The sequence below is a fragment of the Penicillium odoratum genome (assembly GCF_028828045.1).
Source record: "Penicillium odoratum strain IBT 22623 chromosome Unknown utg000001l_segment0_segment0, whole genome shotgun sequence".
Lineage (NCBI taxonomy): Eukaryota > Fungi > Ascomycota > Eurotiomycetes > Eurotiales > Aspergillaceae > Penicillium > Penicillium odoratum.
Genome location: NW_026643143.1, coordinates 500,252 through 522,079, shown reverse-complemented (window position 1 = coordinate 522,079; position 21,828 = coordinate 500,252). Strand labels below are relative to the sequence as shown.

Genomic DNA, 21,828 nt, shown 5'->3' with positions numbered 1-21,828 from the left:
CGGTAGATTCCGAGGTTGGTTACGCCCGTATGATACTTGTACCTGCATATTCATGGATGTAGCTAGATAAAACGAGATTTTCCTGTTTCTCCAGGTTCCATGCTATCTCTCTCCGAACCCTGGAAGAAGCAGGGGGAAGTATTGTCCCATCCATTGAACAGACCATCTACCGGCAATTCCCCAGTTTTTTTTTTTTTTTTTTTTGGCTATCACGAGTATAAGGGATTTCCGAGTTTAGTGAAATTCTACCCCTATATTCTGATCTGCAGATCGTGGAATTTGCCCCTAAAACTGATTGGGTACGGTGGATGATAGGGTGTGTGGCCAATGCAGGTCGAAATACAGTACACAAATTGGCAGAAAATCAAAAATACCAAGATATTGATAACAGTATATTACAAATTTATGATAAACCCTATTCTAGGAAGACTATCAGCTAGAATAGTATGTACAGGTCGTATTTGTGGATATCTGAGTACAATACAACACAGAATTAGCAAGGGCGGTAACCATAAATTGTTGAAACTGACCTGCATTCGCCACATGCGCCCTATCATCCACCGCACTAGATTGGGTTAGCTTCAGACATACGCCATGCGAAATGGATCATTGCATTGCACATTGGACAGAAATACTGATAATATTGATGTACATAAACCTAGATATTCTTAGTAAAACATTCCTGTTTTGCTATTTGCTAAATCCGGGGCAGATACCGGTTCCAAGGTTATAAGTAGCGGGAATCAGGGTAAGTTCGCTGCCTCAGGTGTTGATACATATGTAATGGGTTGAGGCTGATGTCTTTACTGCTATGGCTAGTGATTTGAACGTGTGACAAGCAAATTATCAAGTTCATCCAGCTATATCTTACTTATACTATAAAATTTTGATGTATTTTCCTTATACATATTGGGTGGGTTGAAGTAGACGACTAGTTAGGCCCAGCCCGCTTATCCAATTTGTTTCTCTTTTTCCCAACTGCACTTCTTCCCCACACGCGACCCTTTCCTCTTCCCACAGATTGGATTCTTTGTTCAAATAATCATTGATTCCTTCTCTTATACGGGAGACTCTTCCTATTTCACCTCCCTCGCGCTCTGTGGGACTTCCATCCCGACCGCCGAAATCCTACACCCCGCCACCATCTCCGCGCGGTCCTCTCCCCTCCCCCTCTCCCGCCCCTTACTCTGATCTTTCGAATTCCCACAAACCCCCCAATCAGACAAAATGGATCGGAATATCGCCCGTGCCGTGAGGGAGAAGCAACCGGTCCCCGAAATCGACTTCTCTCTGCACCAGATGGAGGATGGCTCCCAGGTCTCCACATTCGAACGGGTGGTCAAGGGTATGTTGACAAACCTTCGCGGTCGCTTCTGCCTGCAATCTGATAACTGACCTCTGGTATGGGAAATAGAGGTCCAAGCGCCAGCCCTGAGCACGCCTCCCGATGATATGTTCTGGTCTCCCGAGGATCCATCCAAGCCCAACCTTGCCTACCTGAAGCAGCACTTTTATCGCGAAGGTCGTTTGACCGAGGAGCAAGCGCTATGGATTATCCACGCCGGTACAGAGGTCCTGCGCGCGGAGCCTAACCTGTTGGAAATGGATGCTCCGATTACTGTCTGCGGTGACGTTCACGGACAATACTACGATTTGATGAAGCTGTTTGAGGTTGGCGGTGACCCTTCGGAGACGAGATATTTGTTTTTGGGTGACTATGTCGACCGCGGTTACTTCAGTATTGAGGTGGGTTTTTCTTCTGCGCGAGCGGTTTTGGTTGTGCGACGCTAAACGTTCACAGTGTGTGCTGTATCTCTGGGCGTTGAAGATCTGGTATCCGGATTCGCTCTGGTTGTTGCGCGGAAACCACGAATGTCGCCATCTAACGGATTACTTTACCTTCAAGCTGGAGTGCAAACACAAGTATAGCGAACGGATCTACGAGGCATGTATCGAGTCGTTCTGCTCTCTGCCGCTGGCGGCGGTTATGAACAAGCAGTTCCTCTGTATCCACGGTGGTCTCAGCCCGGAGCTGCACACTCTTGAGGATATCAAGGCCGTAAGTCCCTTGAATCATATTTTGGAATCGCGATCACTAATCTCCAACAGATTGATCGTTTCCGGGAGCCTCCTACTCACGGTCTGATGTGCGATATCCTTTGGGCCGATCCTCTGGAGGAATTCGGTCAAGAAAAGACAGGCGATTTTTTCATACACAACAGCGTTCGCGGTTGCTCTTATTTCTTCTCCTACCCCGCCGCGTGCGCTTTCTTGGAGAAGAACAACCTGCTTTCCATTATTCGAGCTCACGAGGCTCAGGACGCCGGATATCGCATGTACAGAAAGACACGAACAACCGGGTTCCCCAGTGTGATGACCATTTTCAGCGCTCCCAACTACCTCGATGTTTACAACAACAAGGCGGCTGTCCTCAAGTACGAGAACAACGTCATGAACATCCGCCAGTTCAATTGCACCCCTCACCCTTACTGGTTGCCCAACTTTATGGATGTTTTCACCTGGTCTTTGCCATTCGTTGGTGAGAAGATTACCGATATGTTGATCGCAATTCTCAACACCTGCTCAAAAGAAGAGTTGGAGGAGGAGGAAGAGGAAACTCCTGTCTCCGAAACCATTCCCGAAGCCGAAGGAGTCGTTTCGCCTCCTATGCCAATCGATACCGAGTCCACCGAGTTCAAGCGACGAGCCATCAAGAACAAGATTCTTGCCATTGGTCGTATCTCTCGTGTCTTCCAGGTGCTTCGTGAACAGTCCGAGAGTGTTTCCGAATTGAAGACAGCGGCTGGCGGCCGTCTTCCGGCCGGTACGCTTATGCTGGGTGCGGAGGGTATCAAGCAGGCCATTCATAACTTCGAGGATGCCCGGAAGGTCGATCTGCAAAACGAGCATCTGCCTCCGAGCCAGGAGGAGGTCATCAAGACCACCGAGGAAAACCGCCGCGCAGCTATGGAGCGGGCGGAACAGGAAGCTGCCAACGACACGGGGTTGGCGACTGTCGCTCGACGAATCAGCATGTAAGTTAACCCGTGGTGGTTTTTTGACCCATGATGGTGTGGATAGTACTAACATATTTCTAGGTCTGCTGGAGCGGGACGCAACCGTCAACGTCAGCGTGAAACGCAGTCTCGGGAGGCCTAGGACGGCCGTGAATTCGGCTGAATTGATATTATGACACGATCTATGCATTTCCTCTTCCTGCCCTCCAGCGCACACACCCTTCTGCCACGACATGATCGACACGATACCCTACCTATCTGCTTGATCCTACCCATTGCTCGACTTGACATGTGAATCTAAGGATGAAAGTCAGCAGGATGGCTCCAGTTCACCATGCTCAATGGTCTATAGCCAGACTAGATGCCTGCATAGGGGGGTTCAAGGCGAGAAAAAGAATATCATGCAATGATGGCCTAATTTTATCCCAATTCATTTCCATCATGTAATTCGAAATATATCGCAATGTAGATTGAGTAGAGTAGATTTTGACCCGTGGAATGCCTGTGGATCTGCCAAGCCCGATTGCCCGCCCTCACTTCCAAACCAAGTCCTTCGTTCATCCACGCCGAGGACCATTCCTTGTCCACACACCGAAATGCCTGCCAGATTGCGCAGCTCGCTACAGAGAAGCATTGCGGGCCCCCTGGACAGCGCCGGTGTCTTTTACTGCCAATCCTGTTCAACATGGCGACGAACCCTCTCAACGCGTGCCAGCATTGTCAAGATTGCGCCCGCGCGCCAAAATGATCGCCTCTCGATTACCACCTCTTCTCGTTCTATCACAACCTCCACCGCCATATCCACCATTCCGCCGCAATTCAAGGAGCTACATGATGCTCTGAGTGGAGTGAAGGATGCGTCCATTGAGCAGGTTAGCCTGAGTCGGCTACAGCTTGCCTTGCGGGGATTGGAATCGGAAGCACCTTTAATTCGAGTTGCGGGTGAGTGATCTTGATTGAGTTGTTGTTACCTATTTTGCTAAGGGAAATGGCTGATCCCTTACGCTCTAGTCCTTGGTCTCGACAATGCGGATTCTGCTCGGAAACTCGTTCGATTACTTCTTGCTGATCCTCTGGGTCCACGCGAGGATTGGGAGGATACCCTAGAGACCTACGACTCTGATCCTTCTCAAGGACTGTTGATTCGGTAAGAATACCCTATCAACCAATCTAGGAGTGTATACTGATGGGCTGGACAACAGATATGGCGAGATTTCGGAGTCTCTCCCTAATGACTTGTTTCCTACAATTGCTGTCCGATCATCAATCCTGAAGAAGGGCAACCTAGAAATACTTGTCAGTTCCATTGACTCGGAGTCAAATCCTACTCGGACGACCCTCGATGCCGACACTTTCCTCGTGCCCACTGTTACTATTGAAACATCACACCCGGGTCGGAATGACGTTGTGCGATATCCCGTACACCGAAGTATCGTGTGTGGAAGTGGCGTGGATGGATTGCTAGCATTCAGCTCTCTTATGGGTCAGTCAGACCTAAAGAAGGAGGTGGAATCTGTGCGTGGTGCCATCGAACTCTCCGTGGAGAATAAGAGGCCCGGTGATAGCCGGCTGTCATTTGTGGATATTGAGCGCGCCTCAGCAGCTCTGGATCGCATTCGGGAGTCTGTGAAAAACGCTATCGAGTATGAGCGTGGGTGGACTGGCAGTGGTGTGCAGCCCGTGATTGATTGGCTTGCATCCACCTCCCAGGTCACCAAGGAGGGTACATTGAATCCTGCCCTGGTTCCTCTAATCGAGTCTGTATTGGATGCTGCGGATGAGGGCGGGCTCGCCCGGGATGCCAAGGCTCTTGAGGGACAGGCAATCGGAGTCCCTGATGCGAATGTCCGGTTCGAGCTTGAGCGCGGGGTCGTTACTTGGGCTGAGCGGGCCCATTCAGAGCTACGCAGCTCTCTCGAAGCGGGATTCGCTAGCCCCAGATGGCGTGGTCTGGCATGGTGGAAGCTTTTCTGGCGCGTCGACGACGTGAGCATGATTACCTCCGAGATTCTCGAGAAGCGCTTTCTACACCGCGCAGAGCGGGAGGCAGTCTGGTCGTCGGGCCAGTACCAGCAGGCTGGCCTGCTAGACGAAACCAAACCTGCCTCTACTCCTTCCCCTGACTCAACCTCAGACTCGGCGCAATCTACCCCACCATGGCCAACTCAGATCCCTGATATGCGCACCAAGCTCCTCACTACTACCGTCCCCTCTCTTCAAGCCCTTGCTCAGAGCCTGGTGCTCTTTAGCATCTCCACTACGACCCTCACCTCCGCCCTCTCTGCTCTTACTTATCTCTCTATTCCATCCGCCTCTGTGTACGAATCATGTACCCTTGGTGCAGTCGGTCTTATCTACTCTCTGCGTCGCCAGCAGAAGAAATGGGTTGCCGCCCAAGGATTCTGGGAAGATGAAGTCCGCGAAGAGGGACGCGCATCTCTACGCGAGACAGAGGATCTCATGCGGAACATTGTCCGTAACGGTGGCAAGGATGTTGAAGATCTGACAGATTACCGAGCACGGGAGGCTGTTGACCGAGCGAAGAAGGCTCTGGCTGAGATTAAGGCTTGATCCTTGCTTCGAATCTATACATGTACTATGACTTTGAAATAGAAATTATCTAAATGTACAATCTACTATCTACCTGCTGACATCGGATATATAGCCACACATCATGAACATTTAAATAACATTACTAAGAAGAACGCCTAAATTGAATAGCTTCGAGCGCAGTAATGGGGAACAAGCTTTACGGCTCCACCATTGTTTCAGTCTCAGTCATGCTCGGAGAAGTCCAATTCTTAGATCGGAGTGAAACCCAGATTTTTGAGTTCGATATCCCGAGAATATCAAACGATGGTTGTGTGATCCTTCCAACCCACCGGGCTATTCTTAGTGTCATTTTTCAGTTGGAGATTTTACTATGCATCCAGTCCCGATGCAAAGGCGGCTATACTCTAAATGCTACAGACTACAATCACCGAAATGCCCACCTAATTTAATTTCCTAAATACCTCAAGCGAGGACGGGATAATATCATTAGAATTAAAAACCGAACTCCAGCAACTTAACCTGGGCGTTTCATCATGTGCCCGAGTACCCAATCCGAGTTCACAACGTGGGGAAACCAAACCCGAGACGGAACAAAAGTAAATATCAGGAACATGCAGAACTTATAATGGAAGTCATTCATTCGCTCTGACCAAATTAGCCAACGGACCCAGACCTCTAAGTACTAAATCTAATGATAGTCATTTGCAGTATAGCGCGAGATCCGCACCCGTGAAATTTAATTTCAATTGAACATGAGCCCAATCGCCTAAGAATCCACTAATTTAAGCCCTGTGGAAGGGTTTGAGGAGGCATTCAATATCCGTTATCTAGGACTGTACTTTGATTTCCTTTATACTGTGGCTTGTCCCTTTTTCAGGTCGTTTATTCTGTCCTTTCGTTTCCCTTGATATCCTTGAAGGATATCTTTTCACTCCTTGTCACTGCGGCTTTTGTCCTTCGTTTGATCAATCCTTTTCGTCCTTGGAAGGAGTCGTTGGAGATACTTTGAATATATCACTTCAGTAGGTTCTTCACTGACTGTGATGATCATTATAACTAACGAGATGTAGATCAAGACCGTGTTGTTTGTCTACGTCATTGAGAACGCGTTTAAACAAACAGTGTAAGCCACATGCCGCTGGATTTTGCCCGGAACTACTCTATTCTATCCCTATATACCCACCCTTAGCAAGGGCGTCAGCCGGAAGCAAGGGATCACCCCGCTGAAGGGAGCCTCCACTTTGATACCCCATCTCGAATAGAATCCTTTGATTGCTGGACAGATGGAATACCATTCTTCGGACCCCTCCCAGCGTATCGCGTCTTCAAAATGGCCCGTGGGGCCCAGGGAATCTTTTTCTTTTCGATACTAACTTATGCAATGACAGCTGCACCTTCGACACCTACTCCACTATCACAGCTCATACCGATTGATTCGGTGCTCCCTCCTGGCGAGCCATTAACTTTTCTCTTCTTTGAAGAAGTCACTCCTTTGAACTATTGAGCGCTTGACGCGGCTCAACTTTCGCGATGCAGGACATTCAGTTCAAGGCCGCCTTGGTGGCCTGTCTTGCTATCTTTCCAGCCTTTGCAAATGCATTCTGGCGTCTCCCCTGCCGTGGCAGAACTGGTCTGTCTCGGCTGGATCCCATTGTCGACCCGGGGAGAATATCGCCTCATGTGCATTCTATTCATGGCGGAGGAAGTGAGTTCACCTTTCTAATGTTGAGTACGCTTGCTGATAACCTCAGATTTCGGCATGAGTTCGGATATGGACTCTCTGCTAGAGTCGAACTGCACGTCCTGTGGTGTGCTGCAGGATTTCTCGGCATACTGGACTCCTGCACTATACTTTATGCATACGAATGGTACTGCCGAAGTGGTTCCAGAGGTTGGAGGCATGCTGGCGTGAGTCTGTTATAGCGTCTAGCCATTGGTACCATGCTGACAGTTCTATCCAGTTACTACCTTCTATATGGGGAGAATATCACAGCTTTCCCGGATAATTTCCGGATGCTTGCAGGGGACCCGTTCCAGCGAAACTTCACCTGGCCAATTCCCGACCCGCCCAAGTCATCATGGTCCGGTGATCAGGTGTCTCAAAAGGCACTTCGTCAAAAGGCTCTGGGATTTAACTGCCTCAACTACGACACTACACCCGAAGGATCCCTTACGCGCCATTTCATGCCGAACAAGACCTTCCTCGATGAGAATTGTATCGACGGTCTCCGCTTGGAACTCATGTTCCCTTCGTGCTGGAATGGCAAGGATGTCGACTCGGAAGACCACAAATCCCACGTTGCGTATCCTGACCTTGTGATGACGGGAACGTGCCCAGAGGGGTACGAGACGCAACTAGTCTCACTATTCTACGAGACAATCTGGAACACGTACGCGTTCAAAGGCGTGGATGGATATTTTGCGCTGGCGAACGGGGATCCCACTGGGTTTGGGTATCATGGGGATTTCATGTACGGCTGGGAAGATGGTGTCCTGCAGCAGGCCGTTGACACTTGCACAAGTGCAACAGGATATGTGAGCGATTGTGAAATCTTCGATTTGCAGAGCGAGGATGATCAGCGACAATGCTTTTTCGAGGAGCCTGCTCAGCTTCAGCATGAAAATACTCATCTTCATGCTGACGGACTGCCTGGTGATGTTCCTATTCAGTGGGGACCTGCATATGCTTTTCCTTCTGCGACGACGAGTTCTACAACTCCCACGAGTTCTGCAGCTCATAAGACGGCAGCTCATAAGACGGCATCAGGGCTGCCCGATATTGTTGAGAGTCTCGTCATCCCGTCTTTACCGCTTGGAATTTCGTTCGGGGCTAATGTTAAGGTTGGCGCCGTGAACACTGCCACGGTTGCTGCGACTACTTCCACTTTCACATCGAGTCCGACCCCGACCCCCACTACTTCGATTGAAACTGATACTATCACCGAGGAGATTATCTATTTGCGAAAGGAGGTTATTGTTATGATGGATGAGAACGGATTACCATATTCCACCAGCACAGGCACTGCACACACCGTTTCAACAGCTTTCACCGAGGCCACTGAGACGTCTACTATTGTTTCGTATGTGGAAAGAGACAATATTCCTGTACTTTCAGGGAGTGATTACACGCTAGGACATGCGCGAAGACATGTACACCACCATGGTCACCTGCACAGACGAGACAGTTACTAGCATGGCAAATCGAGTCTACGCTGGGCGTGGGTTTCTGACCGACGAAACTCCACCTCGATCTTGCTGGCTTACTGGACTGTGAGGACTTTCATTCGTGTACATGCTTTCTTCTACTATATTATATTCAAGAAACGGATATTTATCGGTGATATATTGAAGTTCTTGCCATTTACAATTCCAATATGTCCTGGTGCTGTGCAATGATCTCCTGATTCTGTAATCTCCCTTAATTCCAAACATCAGTTATCTCATCCCGGCACACAGGGCAATGTCGGACGACACCAGATTCCAAATTTATCTTGAATAGACCTGATACATGTCTAGGATCCATTGCAGAGCACCGTAAATAAGTATTACCACGTTTTATGCTACTTAGGTAAACACAGGCCATCCCAGTTGGTGTCTCAGCCGATGCTGTATAAATGAAGCCAGGCCTGCATCTTTTTCTTTGTACAACCCATTGTACAACATTTGAAGGGTAACTGGATCAGCTCGAACCATGTGCTGATATCATCCATCAACGAACTAGAATGTTCAACGTCGCAACGTGCTTCTTTATCTGCACCGAGTGTGCGAGTGGGTCGTACATGTAATGGCATGGGTTACAATGAACTTATCTTGCACCAATTATGTAGCTGAGGCTATTATCAATCATAACGTTAGAAAGTGATAATGTGAGAACTTCGAGTCCTGATTATGTGAAGCTCAACTTAAAGAGGTGAATACTATCTTTATTGCCTTGCTATTTCCGGTGATGGTCTATCACATCCAGACATCTTGAACTTTTCTCCCCAGCTTGATGGGTTACATGATATCTATGTTTAGCTTCAGTTTCTGATACACGTCATGCAGAGCTACAGCTACGATGTTTCTGATTGATGCGCGATCCGTGTGAGCGGACAATCTATCTCTGCATCATTGATCCAGCTGCTATTTAAAAGGAGGATAATCTCGAAAGAAACCGAGATTTCAAGCTCTCCACAACCTTCCAATCTTATCTCAATCTCTATCTTCACCGTGTGCAACGAACAATACGTCGAAAAATGTCTCATCAAACTTCAAAGTTCATCACTCTCTTCTTCTGCGCAACTGCAATGGCTCTAATGACCCGCCCAACAGCTACAGCCACTGCACCCGCAATTACAGCCCACACAGGCATAATTCCCCCAGCATGCACTTGCGGCTTCTTCTGCGTCGGCATAATGGCCGTTCTCCCCTGTGAAGATGAAGATCCCCACCTCCCCGCAGTAACAGCACCTCCAGCCATAACCGTAGCTCCACGTCTTTACTGCACCGATGGCTCGACAATCCTGCACACAACCGATTGCACGATGGGTACATCGGTTTCCTATTGCTTCAAGCCGGATCCGCCTATCTCGTGCGAAGATGGCTATTTCCCTTCCGTCTGGCATCCAGATCACTGTTTGGAGCAATCAACCTGTTTCCCGCTTGACGCTGTCTGGATAACGACGGAGTGTTCGAACGGAGCTATTCCGTACACGACAACGACGCTTTATGATGGAATGCTTGCTGGGACGTCGACTGTTGTTAGTGGTAAGTGTATCGTTCTCAAGGGTGGATGGCTAAGGTTTTCGTCATGTTTACTGATCCCGTACAGCGGTTTCTTGTTCCTGCGCAACTGATCAATGGTATAGTATGACCATGTTGGATGGGGGTTCGGAGCTCGATACTTTCTGTATGCCTTATCAGTCTTGTCCACCTGGTATGACTACTTCTATTAGTATTAATGAGTACTGCGCTACGGCTACGGCGGATGTTTGTCGTGATGTTCCTACTGAGACTTCGTACTGTCGCTGTGCTGATCCGACTGAGGTTCCTGTTTATCCGGGGCAGCCTGGTGGGACGGCTATTGGATGTGCATAGGTAGAGGGCAGGGTGGCTTTTGGAGCTTATGGAAGTGTCATGGGATTTCTGAAGAGTATAATGTTTAATAAGTCTGGTATTGTATTTCACGCTGGATTACGTTGGTGTACTTCATCAATTTCATTCCTTTTATTTCGATGAAATCCAGTGCTGATTTAAGTTGCAAGTTTTGGCCTTTCCGTATCATGGTAGTCTAAGTGTTTAGGTATGCTCAGGTAATCCCTTCCATTTGCTTCAGCGCTTGTCTTCTTATCTCTCCCTCTCCATTAGCTGTGGCGTGATTGGTAATCACACCGTAGACATTTAGAAAGAGACAATAAAATGATCAAAGGTGATTTGTCTAGGAAGGTCCTGGCCGGAGGAGGCAACCGTGGATACCTCCCCTGACCCACCCTACGGGGTCCCCACGGGATACCGGTGAAGCCAACTACAAATCCAAATTGATGACAGAGGAAGCAAGAAGTTTCTAGCTAAGCATATCCTCAATTAACGTCTTCTGTATAGTCCGTAGATTTACATCTTAGAATACAGATGACTATAAGTTCAATTTCTAACGATGACGACAGTTGAATCAATACCGGAAATTGATTCATCGTTGTGGAGAATCGCGATGTCGTCGTCGGCGTCCCAATGGGGGAAACGGCATTAACCGCTGAGGTCCGTGCGGATATGGACTTAAGAGACCGAAACCCCGCAACTTGCAAGGTTAAGTCTTTGTCTCCATTGCTCAAAATGTCTTCTCTTCCTGAAATGCAGTATCGTCATCTCGGCCGGACAGGGCTGAAGGTTTCTGTCATCTCACTTGGTAGCTGGCTCACCTACGGTGGTCATGTTGGAAATGGTGAGTAATACTATCCAATTACATCTTTACACTGCTAAGCCAACAGAAACCGCGTTTGAGTGCATGAAGACTGCATATGATGCCGGCATCAACTTCTTCGATACTGCCGAGGTCTACTCAGGTGGACAATCGGAGATTGTGCTCGGAGAAGCAATTAAGAAATTTGGATGGAAGCAGAATGACCTGGTGATCTCTACCAAGGTCCGTATCATAAAGATTAACTTGACTCAACTCGGCTCGATTCTAACTCTTATTAGATCTACTGGGGTAAAGCTAATAGCGCCAATCCCGACAAACCACTCAATAACAACGGCCTCTCAAGAAAGCACATTATCGAGGGTATGAACCAGTCTCTCAAGCGACTGGACCTTCCATATGTGGATATTGTCTACGCCCACCGCCCAGACCGTGACACACCAATGGAAGAAGTGGTCCGGGGCTTCAACTACCTCATTGATAACGGCAAGGCCTTCTACTGGGGTACGTCGGAGTGGTCCGCCAGCGAGATCTCGGATGCCTGGCGCATCGCCGATAGACTGGGTCTCGTGGGGCCTGTCGTCGAGCAGCCACAGTATAACCTGCTTGTTCGCGAGCGCGTGGAGAAGGAGTACCGCTGGTTGTACGAGGCACATGGACTCGGTCTGACAATCTTCTCGCCGCTGAAGGGTGGTGTTTTGACGGGCAAGTACAATGGGGCTGCAGAACCACCGGCGGGATCAAGAATGGCGGAGTCTGAGGATGGATATGTGAAGGGTTGGCGCAAGACTGTTGGGAATGATGCGTGGACTAGGCAGTTGGAACAGACGGCTGCTTTGAAGCCTATCGCCGAGGAGTTGGGTATTACAACTGCTCAGCTTTCTTTGGCGTGGATTTTGAAGAACCCTAATATCTCTTCTATGATTACTGGTGCTTCGCGACCGGAGCAAGTGCTTGATAATATTCGTGCTTTGGCGGTTGCGGATAAGTTGACTCCGGAGGTGTTGGAGAAGATTGAGAAGGCAGTTGAGAACCAGCCAGCTGAGGAGACACGGAGGTTCTAGTTAAAGCTGGGTTATACAAAAACTTACTACATACTTAAGAACTGTCTTCTGGCCCCCACCGCCAAGGTCTTAGCGTAGATCAAACTTTGAGTGGCAGCATTTAATTGAAGAACACTGTAAGATGCAACCCGTATGGTACTGTGACTTGCTGCGTAATATTACCTACCATAAAAATTTCTGTAAATCAAGAGTGTATCGGCGTATCGCAAATAATAGTTCTCTATTTTGCCAACATATTTTGCTTTATCCATTTTTGTGACGAGGGTGCCTGCCTGGAGTGGCACGACTGTTATAGTGGAAACCTATTCAAATAGGAAACATGTGGATAGCACCGCCAGATATTATCGTGTTTGTTTGGTGGTTCTTCTGGCCCTCTATTTGCAATATGTATAAATTACACTGAGACTTCAAAGAGCAAAACATGATATCGCGTGAGATTCATCTATCTAAGGTTAAGACCCGGCACAGAAATATGATGGAATGTTGGCATTGAAGTTGAAAAAAAACACCCGTCCCGAACTACAGCCAAAAGTCACTTTTGAAAGTGACACGGTATAAGCCACTGGTCGGTATTCGGGTGGCAACCACAGTAGATTTTCCGAGTTCCAAGTGATCCAGGTTCTATCGGAATTGATGCCCAATCCTTGGAATTGCGGGTATTGAGGATTGGGGATGGTAGGCGTGCTATTTGAATCAGAGGAAAGGCGAGTGGTACCAATATCAAGTTCAATAGATCCAGTGTGAGTATCGAATGATTTTATTGTGGCGACTTGGTTAAAAACAATAGTCTGTAGGCATTGTCCGCTGCTAGCATCCCACACCTTGACGGTTTCGTCCCCTGAAGCTGAGGCAAGAAGCTGAGAGTCATGAGAGAAGGTAACCGAGTTGACATTGTCGGTATGACCCTCGAGGGTCCGTAAGCATTGCCCGCTGCTAGCATCCCATACCTTGACGGTTTCATCGTCTGAAGCTGAGGCAAGAAGCTGAGAGTCATGGGAGAAGGTAACCGAGTTGACATTGCTGGTATGACCCTCGAGGGTCTGTAAGCATTGCCCGCTGCTAGCATCCCACACCTTGACGGTTTTATCGTATGAAGCTGAAGCAAGAAGCTGAGAGTCATGGGAGAAGGTAACCGAGTTGACACTGCTGGTATGACCCTCGAGGGTCTGTAAGCATTGCCCGCTGCTAGCATCCCACACCTTGACGGTTTTATCGTATGAAGCTGAAGCAAGAAGCTGAGAATCATGGGAGAAGGTAATCGAGTTGACATTGCTGGTATGACCCTCGAGGGTCTGTAAGCATTGCCCGCTGCTAGCATCCCATACCTTGACGGTTTTATCGTCTGAAGCTGAGGCAAGAAGCTGAGAATCATGGGAGAAAAGAACCGAGTTGACATTTCTGGTATGACCCTCGAGGGTCTGCAGGCATGCATTCCAATTCTCTTCCATGATTGGTTTTCGAGCTAACCAAAGCGGCATTTCTTTTTCAAATTCAATCCTGATCATGCTACTGGTGGGGCTGAAAACCAGTGCAGAATTATATGATTGAAGTGGGTAATTCTCAATCCCTGTTCTAAATTGAAGAATGAATCGGTATGCGTCGTTGACTCTACTAACTAAACATGAATTCTCTATTCTTGTCTAAAGGAGATTGTTAGAATAATTTCGTCATTCAGGATATGAAATAATACCTTCAGAAAGCTTTCCAGTTTCAACAACGACGCTATCCCCTCGAATAAGCTCCTTGACAGACTCAGAGCCTCGAGCCAATGCAGGTAGTCCTGACAGAAAAAACGGGCGATAAGGCCACTTTCCTGGAGCTCTTCTATTGCGTTGTTGCCATGACAGTACTTAATCAGGTGGTCAACCCAGTGGATGCAAGAGTACCGTATAGACGCTAACGGATCTAGAACGGGTATCCTGAGATCGTCGATCAAGAACCCGGGATGGCGCAGGCCGTACACGTCCCGCTTGAGTGTCACTGACATAGCTTGCATTGAGCGGAGAAACATATTGTGGTGGGCCTCTGGTCGACCGGAGGGAAAGATTATGGCGGTTGCCTTATCGCTCAAGTAGTTCTTGGCCGACTGGTGAATAATGTAGACTCGGTCATCTTGTATAATGAGGAATGAGCCGCACATGATCAAAAATTCTCGAACAGTCTCGGAGTTGCTTGAAATGTCTTTCGGTAGCCTGGATAGGACAGCCAGTTCAAGTAAATGGAGTGGACGATTTGCTAGTATAGCCGCCGAAAGCATGAGTCGACAGTATACCGGGTTATCCCGCTTTAGCTGTTGGATCTTCTCCACCATTCGGGCATACAGCTCTTCTAATCCCGTTGGTACCTCCTCGAGCACAGGCAGCACATCCCAAGGCTTAGCTTGTTCAAGCTCTTTGATCACGAGGGCCGCCCAGAGGAATGTGCCACCGGCTTTCTGACGTAGGATGTTTTTTACTTGCTGACGTACATCGTTATCCCGTATTGACTTCAGTTGTAACACCTTTTCGTCAATATAAACGCCAACAGCACGTGATACATGCTCTGCGTTAGCTTTAAACTCGAGGCTCAGCTTTATGTGCGAGTCATGAAGCTCCAGCTCGACTTCGGGACTATTGCGGCTAGAGACAATCCACTTGACCCGGGAAGCAGACGTATTTTCGACAAAAAGGTTCAAAAGCTGCTGCAGGCCAGTCTCGCACTCGTCGAGTGCGTCGATAATGATATATGTCCTCTCTAGGGTAGGGTCTTGTAGCATTCCACTAAGGACCCTTGACAGGGCGAAGAACGTATTGCCACCCTCAAAAAGCTTATTGCCAGAGTGTTCGTATTCTTTACGCAGATGCGAGGCGAGCAACGGCTGTTGGATTGCGAGGAGGAATATCAGACCTCTCAGCACTGCGGTCGCGTTATTAAGGTTCGAATCGGTGCCCTGACAGAAGAAGTATGTGAGGACAGTGGCGTGAAAAGTCGATTGTCCCGCCAGCCTGGGTTGGACGGCCTGTCGCTCCAATTCGTCGATGATGCCAATCAGCAACATCGTCTTTCCCTTGCCCGGGTCACCCTTTATCCAAAGCAGTCGGCTCTGATCGTCATCGCGCCAGCGTCGGAAGTCAGGGTGGTCGAGGATCCATTTGGAGGAGCCCTCCAGCAGGCCGCCCTTCGTGACCGTGATTCGTTTTCTGTCATCGCGGGGATCAGTCAAGCGCAGGTCCTTCAAACAGTTGTCGTCTGCCTTGTTGCTGAAGACGATATCCCTAATCGTCCCATTATTGGCCCCCAGCTGAAACCCCCCATTGTTGTCTCCCGAGAATTTTGTGGTACTATTCGACTGTTTGGTGATTGGAGCCGCAGAAATCGACTCCGAGACGATGTCAGAGTGAAGGGTGACATGTCCTATAAACGTCAATAGTGACAAGACTAGGTGTTTTTTTTCTCATACCAGATTTGTTCACAGAAACATTGTTGTTCGGCTCATTTCCTTTCGTCAAATCCTTCTTCAAGGCCCGTTTCACCTGTTTAAACCAAGACTTCCCGGGTGATTTACCACTCATCGCCCTTGTCAACGTACAGCGGAGGGATCAGACAATATCTTAATAAGTGGACTTGGTTGCAGAATAAATTCTAAAGTATTAGTGATCACTCTAAGTGCTGTAATAACCAAGTAAAAGTGAGTAATACTCAGGCCGGAGCGGTCCACTCCTAGCGTCACCAGAGCTAGCTTGTGAGAAGAGTATTGAATGGAAGGTGACTTGATCTACAGAGCTCAGCTAAGTGGGGTCCCATTGAGCTATAGTCACAATGAACTACGCCCCTTCGGGTATTGGATATATCCTGGACATCGTTGGGCAGCAGTCAAATATATCCTTCGTTGAATACGATGGGCTGAAATCCGCATGCTAACTGTTTCCATGGAATACTATGGAATTATTTCGCTAATAATAACTTCCAACGAAGTAAATTACGGTATCAGACAACGTGCATATTACAGCGCCCCTCAACTGAATTCAGCTCGCTCAGTGACTAATTTGCGCTAAGGCCTTCGCAGTGGGGCCAAAAAGGAGTGATCATGTGTACTTTGGTCAAGCCGATTTCGAGGACGGCTGAAGCATGGTGCTAATCAATGTGTTTCTGTAGATTTCTATGGCTTACTTCGACAAATAAGAATCCTAATGGCTTCTCTAAAACACCCTTGAAGTGAACTCAATCTTGATAATAAAAAGTAAGGGTCTAATGGAACTCTACCATTTTGGATGATCTCCTAGGATTTCCAGAAGTCGTTCTTCCCCTTTCAAACTCCATCCATATCCCGAACGAACCATTTATCCACCGCTGTCTGAGAATACCACCAAGAGAATCGTGGATCATTGATGATGACACTTGGTGCGGTGCGTGTAGTATGGCAAATGAAGCTTTCGCTCAAGATTTCGTCGATATCAGGCTCGTATGAGACCAGGGCATCGTTATGGCACTTGAGTCTCCGTTATTGACGCTGCTTGTGTATCATTTGCCGCACTAGTAGAGGTTTCCCCATTGACCGAGCCGCTACAGCACTCAAGGTCATGTGGCTTATCACGATTTGAAAGACTCTATGACAGAGGTGTTAAATGGACCATTGAAGCTAAACAAGGGCTCTTATAGTGGGGGCTCATCATTTCCCCACTCAACCATTGCAGGATTCGGAACTAGCTTACTCTGCCTAAATAGGTGTGACAGCGGCATTCCAGTATACAGGAATGATATAAAGCAAGGAGATGCATTCGAATATTCAAATACATTTTCCACCATCAACAACCATCTCAGTACCATTGATGAAGCTCCCCTCATCACTAGCCAAATACAAACACATATTGGCAATATCATCCGCCTCGGTAAGTCGACCAAGTGGTACATTTCCAATAAACTTCTCCCTATTCTCAGGAGTATCCTCCATACCAGTAAACATAGAGAAAAGTCCAGTCCCAGAAAGTAAAGGCGCAACACTATTCACCCGGATATTATGCGGACCATATTCCGCCGCAAGACCCTTCGTAGCCTTTAAAGATCAGCGTATGATAACATCTAGTCAGCTTGACTGTAACTCACATTTGTAACAGCTCCCTTTGAAGCATTGTACCAAACCAACCCAGGCCGCGGACGACTCGCCCCCGTAGAAGAGATATTAATCATCGAACCTCCCTGTCCCTGTTCGATCAAACGAGGAAGAACAATCACTCCAGCCAAGTAGATGCTCTTCACATTAACCTTGAAAACACGTTCCCATTCGTCTTCGGTTACTTCGGTCGTGGGCTGCGAAAGGTTATTAGCTTGAACGGTTACGCATCCAAGTATACATATCCCGATCGTACCTTATTCCGGTAGGTAGTCCCCGCGTTATTCACCAGGATATCCAATCGTCCGAATTTGGAGAACGCAAGCTCAACAACCGCCTTCCAGCTATCCGCTTGTGTAACGTCGACGTGTTGAAAGAGGAGGTCGGAGGGATTCAGCGCGGCGACTTTCTCGCCTCCTTCTGTGTTGATATCGGCGACGATGACCTTTGCTCCTTCTTCGCCGAAGCGGCGGGCGATTGCGGCACCGAATCCGGATCCTGCTCCTATACAGTAGATGGGATATTAGCATGTTAATTATAGATTAACAGGGGGAAAGGTGTAGATTGCTTACCAGTGACGATGGCGACTTTCCCTTGGAGTCTTGAGCTTTGGGCAGACATGATTGTTTGATATGAGTAGATGATTTGGAAGTTTGAGGTGGTTTTAAAGGTTTTAAAGGTGAGGGGGTTCGGTAAGTCAATAGAGTCGGCGTCAATTCCGTGGTTTCCCCGCATTGCCCGCATTCCTGGTTGCAATTTGTTAAAGAATCCCAGCCTCTTACCTATTGAGATAGGTACTACACTAGACTAAAGGGAAATTCCGACTTTCTAAGGATTGGCCAGCCGGTCAAAATGTAGTACCCTTATAGTAGAGGGCTGGCTAGTCGTACGATGATACGCCGTAGTCATTACGCTTCAATGACGATGTGAATGTAAAACCAGTCCAACAAAAGAGTCCAATTTGTATTGAGAAACTAGTAAAAGCAGGGATCACAGTCTGATTCTAGCTAAGATAATGTCCTTTCGCTGGTATTATCCAGATCAAGTTCTAACGGTAAGGTCTCAGAACGAGGCTTCAAAAAAAGCCCCGAACACCCGTCAATCGTGCTGCAATGCCCTCAGAGAATGGGGTTCCCCACCTCTGAAGAATGATCGATGATCAAAAAATGGCAAACTGCAACGATGTTGTCAATTAAGACGATAAGCCAAGAAATTTGTCACGGCGTGGCGAGGAAACTAAAACACGCGCCGAAAGCTTTGAAGGCATAGACGAAGGGTGGACCGGGTGATATTGATTATCACGTCCGGTCGGTATTTCTTTCATCCTGGGTCGAGGAGCTGACCTCCTCGACTGTTTCGGTGGCACCTTTCGAGTCGATGAAGTGCGTGATCCGTTCGTTCGGGAGCCAGGCGCTTTCTGGCATGACGAAGTAGCAGATCAAGGCGAAGATGGTGACAGCTGCCATGATTATGGGCGCGTCTAGAGAATAATTTAGTCACATGTAATCGCGAGTTTGGGGGATACGAACAGTTCAAGGTGGCCCCGGTGACGGGCCACTCATATGGCGAGAACAAGATAGCCACAACCCATCCGTTCCAGAAGACGCCGATAAACTGGAAGGGCTTGCTCCAGCGACCGAGACTCCACTGCGGCTTGGGGAAGCGCTTAGGGGTGCAGAGGAGTCGGCCTAGGCAGATGAGACCGTAGGCGGCGGCACTGGGAACACCGGCTGCGGATACAAGAGAGGTGAAAGCCACGTTGGAGGGCAGGATTGTGCAGCTGATAAGAGCTCCGACGCCCCAGACTACGATAACAGCGTTACGCGGTTGACCGTCATGGATTTTGGAAACCCAGCCCGAGAATGGGAGGACACCATCGCGGGCAACGGCGAAGACGAGGCGAGAGGCGGCAATGATAGCAATAGCGGTGTTCTGAAATTTTGTCAGAGTTAAAAGACAACCGTGGGCTCTGAGATCTTACCAGCCAAAGCGCAATAATGCAGACAACGTTCATGAAAACGTGACCACCTTGGCCTAAGACAACTGCGTACAGTGGCACAAAAGGCTGTGGGGAACCAAAGTCCATAAGGACATCGGCGGTAGGCTAGAAGGATTAGCAAAGCTCGTGTTATATGTTACACGGCGTTAGTACTCACAGCACAGAACAAGAACAGAATAATGGTAGCCAAGCCACCAATACCACTAACGACGGTGCTCCAGAAGATACCACGAGCTGCAGTGACTGAGGCATTCTTTGTCTCTTCCGCGACGTGACCAGAAGCATCGAAGCCAATCAAGATACCGGCCGTAGCCAGGTACGAAAGACACCAGTTCCAACCAGCCGGAGCACCGGTTCCGTTGTAGGTTGTCATGAAAGCCTCGTGTGTCGAGCGGAAGCCCCAAGTGTTGGCAGCGCCAATGGGCAACCAGATGAGATTGAGGAAGAAGTCCAGCATCACAAACCCAGAGGACACCCAAAACACATACTTGAAATAGCGAGCTGATGCGCGTCAGTACAATATAGATAATACCGAAATGAGCCGAGCTTACGAGGCAAGAAATTCAAGAGGGCAGCCAATGCAAGCAGAACTTCGGTACAAATCCACTGAACGGCGCGGAATTTGACACTGTCAGTATCCTTGGGGAAGTCGACGTTAAACACGGTGAGTTCCTAAACTTGTCAATACCGGCATCTGAATGGTCATCGCATGGACGTACAGAAAGCATATAATTCGCCGCAGCTTGCGTATTACTGGCGCAGAAGGTAGTCCATGCGGTGGTACTCCACCATGCGACAATGAATCCCAGGAAACGACCATACCGAGGACCACCAGCTTCAGCGGCCCATAGATAGATAGAGCCCGCGGAGGGAGAAGCGGAGCAAACTTCGGCGATGACAGCCGCCGTGATATAAGTGAATACCATAGTGACCAAGTAACTGGTCCAATAGGCTAGGTTTCCACCTGCCGCTATACCAGTACTATAGGTGACGCGCACACCACCGACGAAGTAAAGCGCAGCTATCAAAATCAGTAAAACTCTGCTTAGAGATCCGCCTAGTACCCACCGAAGCTGGTCGAAAAGTTCTCGAAAAGCGTGTAAGTCCGGTGAAGCACCTGATTTGAAACAGCTTTATTAGTTGCCGATCATACTACCATATATCAGATAGACTTGATCCCTACCGGCTTATATCCCATGGTTTGCTGCCACGTGAGTTAGTTTGCTGCCCCAATATAAGATAAATGCAGAATCATATATAATAGTAACATACCAGCAAAGCGGCATCATCCTTGGCTCCATTTTGATTCAGATCGACCTCACCACCGTCATGCAGGTCTTCGCGACCGTCAACCAGGAGGTCCTCTTGCGCCATATCCGCAATTGATGAGTTTTCCGATGACGCAACTTAGAAAGGAACAACTCGCAAGGCTGAAATTCGGGACAATGCTGGTTGCAAGGTTATCCCTGTGTTGCAGATCAACAAAGGTAGAAGAGGAAATTTTCCCCAATGAACTTCGGCCCCGAATACCCGTATGGTAGCTCCGTTTCGCTTCCCCGGTCAGGAACCGCCAACCCCACCGCGGGAAGATTAGGGAGTCCACTGCAGTAGCCTATCTTGGAAAAGCTCAGGTAGGAGATATCACTCGCAGCTCTTTCTTACTGCGTCTGAGCTTGTTTATCAAAGTAAAGGTGATTTTGAAATGAGAATTGACTTCACGTAAGCTAAAAAATGGTCAATGTTGGGAACAAAAAGAGTCGCGAACGAAGAGATGAGAGCAAAACAAAATTCGTATTTTCTTAACAATCCGGAGCTTTCTAGTCCGTACAAAAGTTGAGATGAAGCGATGCTTTTTCTTGAAAATTTGAAAGCTCCAACCGCGTTAAGCCTGGTGCAAACCGAAAGTGGATAAGAGGAGATCGAAGGATCCAAATGCCAACTTTTGGTTGGCCTGAGAAAGGTTCCATGATTAAGTAAAATATTTTCTTAGGGAAAGCAAGTCAGAACGCGTTGATTCGTGCAGATGTGAAGCTCACCAAAAACCGGTTATTACTGGCCCCACTGAAGAACCGCGTGAGCTTTGAGGGGACCGTGCAATAATTATATGAGATTGAGATAGACTGATGAAAAGAGAGAAGAGAGAAGGAAAAAATTATCAAATCATCACATTCGTAAATTGGTATATATGCAGAAGCTATCGTAGTTGGGAATGA

The 21,828-nt window shown here is 48.2% G+C and overlaps 8 protein-coding genes across 8 annotated transcripts; 5 read left to right on the top strand and 3 right to left on the bottom strand.

Moving 5' to 3' along the window:
- Positions 1 to 1,227: 1,227 nt before the first annotated feature.
- Positions 1,228 to 3,159, top strand: N7520_000193 (serine/threonine-protein phosphatase 2B catalytic subunit; the record flags this gene model as incomplete). The annotated part of the gene is made up of 5 exons (XM_057134128.1): positions 1,228 to 1,345; positions 1,415 to 1,746; positions 1,802 to 2,059; positions 2,110 to 3,035; positions 3,099 to 3,159. The coding sequence occupies 5 exons, from the start codon at positions 1,228 to 1,230 to the stop codon at positions 3,157 to 3,159; spliced, it is 1,695 nt and encodes a 564-aa protein (XP_057000064.1).
- A 454-nt stretch (positions 3,160 to 3,613) lies between these two features.
- On the top strand, positions 3,614 to 5,588 carry N7520_000192 (uncharacterized protein; the record flags this gene model as incomplete). Its single annotated transcript, XM_057134127.1, has 3 exons — positions 3,614 to 3,959; positions 4,029 to 4,164; positions 4,220 to 5,588. 3 exons carry the CDS (start codon positions 3,614 to 3,616, stop codon positions 5,586 to 5,588), a joined length of 1,851 nt encoding a protein of 616 aa, XP_057000063.1.
- Positions 5,589 to 7,100: 1,512 nt separating this feature from the next.
- Positions 7,101 to 8,762, top strand: N7520_000191 (DUF1996 domain-containing protein; the record flags this gene model as incomplete). Its single annotated transcript, XM_057134126.1, has 3 exons — positions 7,101 to 7,275; positions 7,322 to 7,478; positions 7,532 to 8,762. 3 exons carry the CDS (start codon positions 7,101 to 7,103, stop codon positions 8,760 to 8,762), a joined length of 1,563 nt encoding a protein of 520 aa, XP_057000062.1.
- A 1,043-nt stretch (positions 8,763 to 9,805) lies between these two features.
- N7520_000190 (uncharacterized protein) lies at positions 9,806 to 10,646 on the top strand (the record flags this gene model as incomplete). The annotated part of the gene is made up of 2 exons (XM_057134125.1): positions 9,806 to 10,316; positions 10,381 to 10,646. The coding sequence occupies 2 exons, from the start codon at positions 9,806 to 9,808 to the stop codon at positions 10,644 to 10,646; spliced, it is 777 nt and encodes a 258-aa protein (XP_057000061.1).
- A 732-nt stretch (positions 10,647 to 11,378) lies between these two features.
- N7520_000189 (uncharacterized protein) lies at positions 11,379 to 12,527 on the top strand (the record flags this gene model as incomplete). The annotated part of the gene is made up of 3 exons (XM_057134124.1): positions 11,379 to 11,487; positions 11,534 to 11,688; positions 11,745 to 12,527. The coding sequence occupies 3 exons, from the start codon at positions 11,379 to 11,381 to the stop codon at positions 12,525 to 12,527; spliced, it is 1,047 nt and encodes a 348-aa protein (XP_057000060.1).
- Positions 12,528 to 12,979: 452 nt separating this feature from the next.
- On the bottom strand, positions 12,980 to 16,892 carry N7520_000188 (Pfs NACHT and WD domain protein; the record flags this gene model as incomplete). The annotated part of the gene is made up of 3 exons (XM_057134123.1): positions 12,980 to 13,945; positions 14,218 to 15,920; positions 16,844 to 16,892. 3 exons carry the CDS (start codon positions 16,890 to 16,892, stop codon positions 12,980 to 12,982), a joined length of 2,718 nt encoding a protein of 905 aa, XP_057000059.1.
- Positions 16,893 to 17,292: 400 nt separating this feature from the next.
- N7520_000187 (SDR family oxidoreductase) lies at positions 17,293 to 18,360 on the bottom strand (the record flags this gene model as incomplete). The annotated part of the gene is made up of 4 exons (XM_057134122.1): positions 17,293 to 17,559; positions 17,610 to 17,813; positions 17,873 to 18,120; positions 18,189 to 18,360. The coding sequence occupies 4 exons, from the start codon at positions 18,358 to 18,360 to the stop codon at positions 17,293 to 17,295; spliced, it is 891 nt and encodes a 296-aa protein (XP_057000058.1).
- Positions 18,361 to 18,914: 554 nt separating this feature from the next.
- Positions 18,915 to 20,989, bottom strand: N7520_000186 (putative amino acid permease; the record flags this gene model as incomplete). The annotated part of the gene is made up of 9 exons (XM_057134121.1): positions 18,915 to 19,096; positions 19,146 to 19,548; positions 19,598 to 19,720; positions 19,773 to 20,116; positions 20,167 to 20,287; positions 20,335 to 20,636; positions 20,684 to 20,732; positions 20,799 to 20,819; positions 20,888 to 20,989. The coding sequence occupies 9 exons, from the start codon at positions 20,987 to 20,989 to the stop codon at positions 18,915 to 18,917; spliced, it is 1,647 nt and encodes a 548-aa protein (XP_057000057.1).
- Positions 20,990 to 21,828: the final 839 nt, after the last annotated feature.